Source organism: Rhododendron vialii, chromosome 11a (assembly GCF_030253575.1).
Source record: "Rhododendron vialii isolate Sample 1 chromosome 11a, ASM3025357v1".
NCBI lineage: Eukaryota > Viridiplantae > Streptophyta > Magnoliopsida > Ericales > Ericaceae > Rhododendron > Rhododendron vialii.
In genome coordinates this window covers 20,403,673-20,415,270 of record NC_080567.1, presented here as the reverse complement: position 1 = coordinate 20,415,270, position 11,598 = coordinate 20,403,673, and the positions used below count along the sequence as shown (strand labels likewise).

General features: G+C 36.4%; 1 protein-coding gene across 1 annotated transcript; it reads right to left on the bottom strand.

The window, feature by feature from the left end:
* Positions 1 to 2,550: 2,550 nt before the first annotated feature.
* LOC131306974 (PKS-NRPS hybrid synthetase cheA-like) lies at positions 2,551 to 7,747 on the bottom strand. The gene is made up of 8 exons (XM_058333406.1): positions 7,650 to 7,747; positions 7,436 to 7,543; positions 7,119 to 7,216; positions 6,099 to 6,232; positions 5,437 to 5,658; positions 3,460 to 4,832; positions 2,732 to 3,353; positions 2,551 to 2,646 (listed from the first exon to the last, which is right to left on the bottom strand). Exons 1-8 carry the CDS (start codon positions 7,745 to 7,747, stop codon positions 2,551 to 2,553), a joined length of 2,751 nt encoding a protein of 916 aa, XP_058189389.1.
* Between the last annotated feature and the right edge of the window lie 3,851 nt (positions 7,748 to 11,598).

The window sequence follows — 11,598 nt, the reverse complement described above, 5'->3', positions numbered from 1 at the left end:
TTTACATTTCTTACGTTGGGTCGTTTGACTCATTTGTGTTTGGTCTTGGAAGTACTTATTTGACAACTTTGTTGCTATTTGAGCAATACCTAAATCTTATGGAATGCTGTTAACTTAGGCAATTATTGTCTTTTCTTTTTTCAAATTTTTGTTAGCATGTTGAAGAGCCTAGTTACTATGGTGCTTGAGAGAGTGATAGAATGAATAACCATTTTGGTAATTGTTGCTTGTGAGTCATGCACGGGAATTATGATGGAGAGCAAAAAAATAAACATGTTGCAATCTAGTCATCCACATCATTCAGTTCCTAAGATGGATTAGATGGAAAGAATTACAGCTACGAAGTGGATAGATAAAACACTATGGAAACAAATTACGTGACTGTCCAACTTTTCATGGGTTTCAGTCTAAGCCTAGAACACATCCTAGGTTGGGAAAACACAAAGAAGGCAAACGAATCCACCAACGTCATGCAATCTACAAATGCATTGTGCGTAAGATAGATTCACAGACGATATCCACATTCGGAAATTCAAAGAATAATGAAAGTAAACAATAGAGCAGTAAGATACAAAGTCTAATGGTATGAAGGCAATAATATTGCTTGTGAGTTTCATATTATTTATTTTTTCCTTTTCATGGTATAACACTTATATGCGCAAATTATTTTTTTGGGCAATAAATAAAGGTCTTTTCCACTTGAGTACTGGTTTTTCTATGTTTCTTTCTTATAATATTTTTTCAAGAATGGGTCTTATTTGCTTATACTATGTGAGATGTTCTATCATTTTAGATGTTTAAAATCGATTTTTTTAACAGAAAATGTAGAGGAATCCATGTGCTAAAGGTTGATTGCTCTGAATTGGTGAATACAGGGAAATGAAGAGGACTCGTCCTACTATTTCAGCAAGAAAGAGGAAGGCTGACCAAACTTTAACTTCAGAAGTTGGAGAAGTTGGAGGGAGAGGACGACGACAGAGGCAGAAGAAGGTTGTCAGAGAGGTCAGGGAGGAGGGGAACAAGCCTGAGGCAGAGCAACAGGTGGAGGAGAATGCTATAGAGGCGGAGGAGGAGGCTAGGCACAATGCACAGGCGGAGGAGGTCCAGGAGGAGGCCAGGCCGGATGCACAGGCAGAAGAGGATGAGGTTGTGACAAAGTTTCAGATTTTGCGTATGGTCAACTTCATATATTAGAATGTGATAATCCTTGAAATTTCAAACTCTAGAGTATGAAGTTGTGACAAAGTTTCAGATTCTACAAATTGAACCCCACCCAGTCTTTACCGACACAATTTCAATTTCTATAACTCGAAATATTACATAAATTTCATACATTATAATATGCAAATATGAGTAAATTTCGTACTGTAGAGTATGAATTAATACCAACATTTCAAATTCCAGAAATTGAACTATATAATCTGAAATATATAAATTTTACCAATCTAGTCTATTTTGAATATCTCCAACTTTCCTTTGACGGATCCATAACTATATACGAATATGAAATTTTGCACTAATTTCAATCTCATGAGATTGAAATATTTCCAAATTTCATGTACTAGAGTATGATTGTAAGTGATTTTTTCAAACTCTACAATCTGAAAGTTCTTTGTCCGACTGCCAACAATCATTCATAAGTATCAGACTACCAACATTCATCCATAAGTATCAGACTGCCAACATTCATCCATAAGTACCAAAATATGTACAACTACAATTTGTCAAATATTAGGATCCAAAGTCCAATCACCATTCTAAAACAAAATAGCAACTCAAAGTCCAAGATACATTTGACAAATAAAAATGCCTAATCCACATCGATGACCTCCTTTGTTGCAACGTCATTGCCAATGATCTCCTTGAACTTTTGAATGGCCTTGACATATGGTACATCCTAATTTTTTGCTATAGAGTCGCGATAGATTGTCCAATTGCAAGCTATTGGCGGTATGGGGGAACCCTTTTTAAGGAACACCTGCCATAGTAGGTTTTAAAAAAATTAATTTTAATTAGACTTTAAGAGGTTCATGATGTACAAATGAGAGGGTATGTATAACAATTACATTAACTTGGATTTCAAGAGCAACATTCGTTATATAGAAATGTGTAAATAATAAACTAATAACTTGAGTACCTGTACAAAATGTCCCCCATCAACGAATCCAATAGCAATAACCTTTCGCTTCATGGAGGGTAAGGGTTTAGATCGAAGGGGAAGGAACATAAGGCATTGTAGTTTTGATAAGTGGATGAGGACACAGTTATAAGTAGAGGCTATGAGGTGACCCATGTCCGGCATTGTCATCCACTTAGCCTGTGGTGCAGGACTTTCATGCCAATTTAAAATGCAATGTAATTCCCAAGCCCTCCCGCTCCTCAATGCCACTCTTTCGTACAGGTCAAAATTTGCATCCAACTCTCTTAGTAAATCAATTCTTACCTGTTTCCACTCATGCTCATTGCAATCTTCATTGATGAAGGCCGATATTGCCCGGAACCCACAATTCCCATCAGATTCAACATCCTTAACCGATTCAATGTAAGGTCTTATTGGTTTCGGAAATTGATCAATGAAGTGGCATGTTGAAACTTGTGCTGTAACTTTTTCTTTGGCTTTCGGATTGCGCCGTGGTTTCTCTTTGACTGCCTTGGGGGTTTCAAGGGAGGGTTGAAGGGAGGCCAAAACATGCTCAAACTCCGAAGGATTCCTACTTGTCGAATTTTTTACTTTAGTTGCATTTTTCACTTTAGCTGCATTTTTTTCTTTTGTTGACATGCGACCGCGTGGCTTTGCCTTCTCTTGGGGTTCAACAAGGGTAGTGTAATCCGGATTGATAGCCTCATCGAACTTTTTGAACATATGGCGCTGGACATCAGGCTTTTCACTAACAAATCTATCGTAGAAAATCTGAAACTTAGCCTTCATTGTCTCCCCCAACGAAGCATCATTCTGGGCTGGAACCAAAGACAGCCTCTTCCAATGGTCGTGTATTAACTCAAGCGGTAGGGGGATATTTTTCGTCTTGTAAGGAGCAATCTCATGAGCCCAAGGTAAACCATGGGTGTACCTCAAAGCACACTCGCACGCATGGTTCGATTCCACAATCCATTCCACTTGACGGGACGCGGCCAGAACATGTGTCATGCCATTCTTCGAAACAACTCCCCTCAATATCTCAAATAGAGGACTCCTAAATTCATGTGGGATAGAAGTAAGACTCTTCTCCAAAAAAGCTTTGACTTCAGTTTCTTGTAACAAAATAAGTCGGTGCATTTTCTCCCATATATTGTCAAAGTTACATTGGGAGTGCTCTAGCTGATGTTTTAGCGCAGCATGTGCACTCTCCGCCCTACGAAAAAATAAATATATCTAGACGTTAGCCATATCAAATAACATATATGGATTTTACTTGAAATGCAAAAAGAAAGTGCTTAAATTGCGAATAAAACATTTACCTATTACTTGTTAGGTTACCAAAATGAATGACTTTATCCGTCCAAGCTCCAACAAACCTCTCCTTATAAGGTATTAACCAATTTTTCTCCACATAATCAAGTGCTGCAGGAAACATTTGAAAATCACGCTTCAAAGCACGAAGGCGCTCCTCATACTGTGTAACACTCGCTGAAAGGACAACTAGGCCCCAGCTACAACTAAACTCCTCCCACGTCTTGTCATCAAACATCTTCCTACACTTAGCTAAGACGTTCTTTGAGATATGAAACCTACATAGGAGATTGGTAGCATGAGGGAAAACACTGCTGATGGCATTCATAAGCGCCAACTCCCTATCCGTAACGATAACAACCGGAAGCGCATCAGCATCCATCATTCCCTTTAACTTCTCTAACACCCAAGTGTAGTTTTCCTCCTTTTCACACTCAATGAAAGCAAATGCTACGTTAAAAGTCAATTCCGTACATGTTACGCCAACAATTTGCAGCAATGGAAACCTGTACCTATTTGTCTTGTACGTGCAATCCATCATTAACACTCGAGGGAAAGCACGTAACATCTCGCCAGCGCAAGGGGGAGCCCAAAACAAGTCTGTGACATTCCCATCCTTGTTCGAACGATCCCAATTCACATAGCTAAAATGTTGTAGCCGAGCCATTAGATGTTGCATTTGAGTTCTCCCGGCTTTCTCTATCACTCGGTACTTATGTCGTGCATTGTACACATGTCTGATTGTCGTGACGTTCGAAGGATCATTGCCCTTTAACTGACTTAGAATTTGTTTGGGTTTAACCATAGCGACTGACAAATCCACCAACGTGGCAGTTTGCTCCGCCGACAACCTTCCAGGATACGAATGCCCCTCCAAGTACACCGCTGGGGGATGATTGTGAGTGCCATTATGGACAGAGACAGTCCAACCATCATTGCCCTTTACACCTTTCAATAGAAATGGGCATTCAATTTTCTTTGTGCCCGTGGAACGCGTCGCCCTTTTCTTCACAGCCACCACCTCCCCCAAATACTTCTTCACAAACTTCCTATACTTCCCGCTCCTTTCGCATGAAAACCTCATCCTCGGTTTGCGATTCTTAATAAACTTCTCCGAGGCCTTAATGATAATGACAAAGCCGTATCGTTTACCCGTAGATCTTGTCCACTCTACCAATTCTTTCTCGGACAAAAATACCTGTACAAAAGTAAAAAAAAAAAAAATCATAACCTGCACCATAAGGTTGAACATGAAAAAAACTCCATGGTTTGAAACACTCACCTTGTCCGTTGTGAAATGCTCCGTATAATCATATATTGTAGGAGTGGGAGTAGGATTTGTTGCGGGTCCTACATGACTACCAAATGTTGAAGTGTCACCCTAGAACACCAAAAGAAAAATCAATTAAACACACTCTGCACAATATTCGAACTCTAAAGTTTAAAAGTTCGGCAACATTTCAAGTTTTAGAATATGATATTATCAGCAAGTCTCGAACTCTAGTGTTTGAAATTTTGTGATAAGTTCAAGATTTAGAATATGATATAAGTTTCAAACTTTAGAGTTTACAAATTTAGCATAATTTTGAATTTTAGAATTTGAACACATCGGGACAAAACCAGCTTAAAAATGGGAGAGTGATCATTGTCTACAAATTCAAACTCTAGAGTTTGAAATTTTGGCAACATTTCGAGTTTTAGAATATGATATATCTGCAATTTTCAAACTCTAGAGTTTGAAATGTTAGCCTAATTTCAAGTTTTATAATCTGACAATGTCGTGGCAGAACCAGATTTAAAATGGAGGAGTGATAATTGTCGACAAGTTTCGAACTCTAGAGTTTGAAATTTTGGCATAATTTCGAGTTTTAGAATATGATATTGCTTCCAATTTTCAAACTCTAGAGTTTGAAATTGTGGCGTAATTTCAATTTTTAGAATATGATAATGTCGGGACAAAACCAGGCTTATGAGTGATGAGTTACCTCGTGCTGTGATTTTGGCTCTGAAACTGCAACATCCATGGCTCCCTCTTCCTTGTCAACTTCCATTTCCATTGCACAATCTTCCAATCCCCAATCAAAATGCACATTGCTCTCATATGTTGGGTTCAAGACTTCTTCTTTGCCAATGGAGGGAGAGGAAGCAATGGAGGTTTCCATTGAGAGATAGAAGGTGTGAAGCGAGAGTTCGCAGGCAGATGTCGACTGGGTTTATGATGGGAGCTCAACAATGGTGGGAGCTCAACAATGGTGGTTTGGAATGGAACCAGAGAACCAGATGGTTTCCCCTGGAAGGAGATGGAAAAAAATGGAGGGAAACGTGGGTGGGTTATGGACTTACGGGGTGCATGTTTTTTTGACGTGGTTGTATGTTTGTGGTTGTATGTAATAAAAGTAGGGGTATTTTTGTCCATTTTTATAAGGGCATTTTTGTCCGAATATTATTTACTTAAAAACAAGTTACATGCAGTAAATTCGCAGTTGTATTTATAAACTCCCTAAGATAATCTCCAACCATGACTTCAAATTAAAGAATTTAGCTTTTACTTCCATTACTACATATCTATTGTCTATTATCTATTACAAGCCCAGTATGTCTGGTACAGACTGGTACGTCCAGTATTGCCCGGTATAGGTTGATACACTTGGTATCGTCCAATATAGGCTGGTACGTCGGGTATCAACCGATACAAACTGGTATTTAGGGTGGCATAGAATATGTACTTATATGTACCATTTTGTGTCTGGTATGGAACGGAATTGACAACATTGGTTGGACCTAAAATCAGTAAAAACAATGACAAATTATCTTTTTTCAACATTTTTTTTTTTAAGTTTTTAAAGTTTTTTATGTAACTTTATAAAATTTAGATTCCAATTGTCAACACGAGTAATGAATTCTTAAAATTTTTAACAAAAAATTTACAAGAAAAATGACCAAAATAAAGTGATACAATAATAATGTGGAAAACTTTTATTCAAACACACCCTTAAGCTAAGTGTGCAAAAGTTTGCGGCCATGACGCAAAAGCTCGGAGCTATAGGGTAAAAGTTTGCGGTCAGTATACAAAAGTTTACAATCATGACGCAAAAGTATGCAACAAACCCTTAGATCGATCATGAGGTCGATCCCAATTGTCATTGTAACACTTTTTATTAACCAGTAAACCACTTTACATTCTTGTAAGTCACTTATTTGTTGGAGTACAATAATTAGGAAAATTCTAATAACACAATATTTTAAACAACAATCAGCACAACATATCTATATTTGACACTATCTCATTACTTATTGTAAAACAGCATCTTATTCCATGGAAAAACTATGTTACGTGTCCATATTGTGTATATTTTTGTGAAAAATGTTGTATTAATAACATTATTATAATAACAAACATAAAAACAAAAAAAAATAACTTCTTTATATTTCAAATATGGATTACAGAAAGCAATTGCATCTCGGCCTCCAGTCTCAACAATTAGTGGTCCACATTTGTTTAAATATATTTGCTCTTACCAGTCCAAGTCTTTTAACAAATTTGAACCAATAAAAGCAATGTTTTTAATCATTATTAAGACACTTTTAGACGATCAAAATTGCACAAACTACTCTATGAAGTCTAAACCGAGATATTAGAGAAGCCAAATCCAACATATAAAGTTACCACTCATGGCTTGAAAAGTACAGTAAAACATTGGGCTTGTTACAATGACAGTTTGAACCAACTTGTCATTAAGTGATATTATACCATGAGAAGTTCTCCTGCCAACCAATTTGAATTTTGAACCACTTGAAATTGGATATACGTCTCGTCTATATTATCTATGACATTTGTTTTGGTATTCATTGTTTAGAGAGAGAGTGTGTGTAACGACCCGAATCCTCAAGCACCACAATATTAAAAAGACCATAATCTATCTTTTATTCCAAAATTTTTTTTACAATTTATAACTATCTCTAAAATAAATAAACAACACCCACTCTCGCAGCAACTCGGACGAGCCCGCTAACCAACCTGCAAGCTGGAGTCCAAAGGACCCCAAGAGTGTGTGAGACATAATAACGTGTACAATATCAATATCAAATAAACTGCACAACGTCAATCACCACGTATAACACCAACCACAAATATAACACGTTCCATATAAAAGGAACCACATATCCAGTCCTCCTCGGTATATGACGGGTGACGTACCACCTCACTAGCCTCACCACAGCCCATTGGCCAACATGTCTTTTGGCATAGCTTATTAGCCTAGTCACCCCGCCACATACCAAACAGTTCCACGACATACAGTCACCGCACATAACACAACCAACAAAAACTCAACATTAATATTGTACAAGAAATATGTATCTCAAACTCACCCTCGAATTGTCTTGCCATTAGATATAATTCCACCATGAAACTCAAAAAGATAGAGTACCCACTGCCTCACGACTCTTTCTCCAGCCCTTTAGTTTATTTTCTTTCAGTAACCATTCTAATCTATATGAAGCCAAAGACTAGGGGTGCCAACTCATGACTCATCCCTGCCTAAACTTGACAGTTGACACATCCTCAACACATGCACACATGCACGTGTACTACTATACATCTAGAAAGTATATGAACATATAGTAAAAGTTAATTTAATTGTACGACATAAACAATAATACTTGAAAAGAATCATTTTTTTTTTTATATATACGGGGTATTACAATATCCCCTCCTTTGGAAATTTCGTCCCCGAAATTTGACAACAAAAAAATATGTAATTTAATTCCACGCTTCCGTTGCGCACTCTGATCACCCACTCAAATACACACAACCAAATCATTCTCTTACATGGTTGTATTCCCATTTATGGTATGTCCACATATTTAGCTTCACTGATGACAATTAACCAGGTTACAAAATAATGAAAAAAAAAAAAAAAACTCCAAAATTTCAATGCCCCATTAACCAGAAAGCTGCAACAATGAAGTCACTTAGAAATTAACACAAGACAAGGCATCATAACCTACACCCATTCACAAGGGGTAAATACGTTGATTCTCCCACTAATTAACACCACTAAAATTTGAAGCCTAAGCTACCTCTTTATCTTCTATCAACAATTCTGGAAGAGAAATCCTGTTTAGCTTCCAATTCTAACGTCACTATCTTAAAGAGCACTGATTGTATTAGCACAATCATAGAATTTGTTTTACTGAACATCTACAATATAACTTTTATTCGGCACCTTTTTGAGTAAATTCCTAGAATATATACTTGAACTCCACAGTATCAAAATTTCATACCTACGTACACATGTGTACCATCTTTTCCATTGTTTTTTTTTTTCCCTTTTTCCACACTCCAACTAATAAAAGTTCACCACAAGAAGTAACTTACCGGAAATTGGTCCACTGATGGTTCCGAAACGTATTTGTGACAAATTTTCCGAATACGACTAATTAAAACAAAAGATACTCTTCTCAAGTTTGTTTTTACGGCTATAGGAGCTAAACCAGTCCAGATTTTAACAACGCATTTGCTACGCGCTTTGATCACCCGAAGATCCCATATAAGATCTATCACCTAAGCTCTGATACCAACTGTAACGACCCGAATCCTCAAGCACCACAATATTAAAAAGACCATAATCTATCTTTTATTCCAAAATTTTTTTTACAATTTATAACTATCTCTAAAATAAATAAACAACACCCACTCTCGCAGCAACTCGGACGAGCCCGCTAACCAACCTGCAAGCTGGAGTCCAAAGGACCCCAAGAGTGTGTGAGACATAATAACGTGTACAATATCAATATCAAATAAACTGCACAACGTCAATCACCACGTATAACACCAACCACAAATATAACACGTTCCATATAAAAGGAACCACATATCCAGTCCTCCTCGGTATATGACGGGTGACGTACCACCTCACTAGCCTCACCACAGCCCATTGGCCAACATGTCTTTTGGCATAGCTTATTAGCCTAGTCACCCCGCCACATACCAAACAGTTCCACGACATACAGTCACCGCACATAACACAACCAACAAAAACTCAACATTAATATTGTACAAGAAATATGTATCTCAAACTCACCCTCGAATTGTCTTGCCATTAGATATAATTCCACCATGAAACTCAAAAAGATAGAGTACCCACTGCCTCACGACTCTTTCTCCAGCCCTTTAGTTTATTTTCTTTCAGTAACCATTCTAATCTATATGAAGCCAAAGACTAGGGGTGCCAACTCATGACTCATCCCTGCCTAAACTTGACAGTTGACACATCCTCAACACATGCACACATGCACGTGTACTACTATACATCTAGAAAGTATATGAACATATAGTAAAAGTTAATTTAATTGTACGACATAAACAATAATACTTGAAAAGAATCATTTTTTTTTTTTTATATATACGGGGTATTACAGAGTGTATGTGTTTTGGAATCAAATTTGGAATAAACATGATAAAGAGAATGATTTGGGTCTTCCTAAGAATAGCCAAGCCTAGAATCTCGGTTGTTTGATTCAATGGACCACTCTAGGCCATTAGATTTATGTATGTATATAAGATTTAAAAACTGAGCTTGGTCATTATATAGACTAGGGATTGTCCGTGTTTAAAGGCACGAAACAACGCATTTTGAACACAAAAAGTTTTTTATCTCAATTTTTTTTGTATTCCTCTACAATCATCGGATCGAATTTTCAAGAGATTATATCTATCCATTCGAGAATATACTTCCTAATATAAATCTCCTAACCTTATGACTAGTAAATTCTTTCAATTGATTGCTTTTAAGTTTTTTCCTTAAAAGACTTGATTTTCTTTTTGAATTTAAATCAACTCAATAATTAATTTCCCACTAATGTTGATTTCCTTATATTCATTTCAATATTTGCTTTTAAATTTTTTCCTTTTAGGTTGATTTCCACATGTAGCTAAAAAATATTGAATTGAATGTACATAAATCAACTTTAGAGGGAAATCAATAATTGATTTGATTTAAACTCAAAAAGATAATCAAGCTTTTTTAAGAAAAAAACTTAAAAGCAATCAATTGAAAGAATTTACTAGTCATAAGATTAGGAGGTTTATATTACAAAGTATACTCTCGAACTAACGGATATAAACTATTCAAAATTTGATTCGACAGTTGTAGATGGTGTTGGGTTTATATGAGTAGACAAAAACTATTCTATTTTATAATATAGACTTAGGTTTGCCCGTGCTTGAAGGCACGGTGCAACGTGAGATCTAATTAGTAGTAATTGTGTAATTAATATTGTTTGAGAAATAGAGAGAGAGAGGATTTAGGAAGCAAATCAATGGTTAGGATTTATAGTGAGATAAGATTTAAAAACCCTTCCCTTATTATGTAAATACTAGGGTTTGCCCGTGCCTTCAATATCGGCATTCAAGAAATCGTCATGGCTCGAAACTCATTTTTTTAGCAACCTTTAATTGTCTGTATTTAAAGGCACGATAGTATATGTCAAGACCAATTTAACCAATGAAATTGTTACTATTGACCATGACCAAATCCTTTTCCACATTCCTCATCACAACTACAGTAAATGAGCTTAAAACCAATGAAATCAGACATATAGTTTTGCAAGTGTGTAACTGAATTAATCATATGAACGAAACAGACAACATAGAATACTAAAGTTGTTCAACTAAATTTCTTTTATAATTTTCCTGTATCACACGAACAAAATTCCCTTTCGGCCAGCATTTCTCTCACTTTTGCTTACTTCGTAACAACCTAAAAAATAAGGTAAATAAATAGCATTCCAATTCTTACAAACAGATAGCAAAACAATTCTTACAATTTTTTATTTTTGCTAGATTGGGCAAAAGTAGCAACTACGCAGGGTCAAAAAAAAAACCCAATTGATCACACGGTATTGATCACCCTACCAACTATTCATAAACCCAATTGATCACAGGATATTGATCACTCTACATATTATTGATCACAATTGGCATAACCCCATTGGAAAAGTTTTAAGATAGCGAAGACTCCACTCAAATGATACACACGTGTCTAAAGAGTATTGAATCTAAAATTCCTAGAGTTCAAAACTTTGAATGCAATATAAAATTCCTAGTGTTCTGAATGCCTGGAAACTAAGGTAAAAAAAAAAAA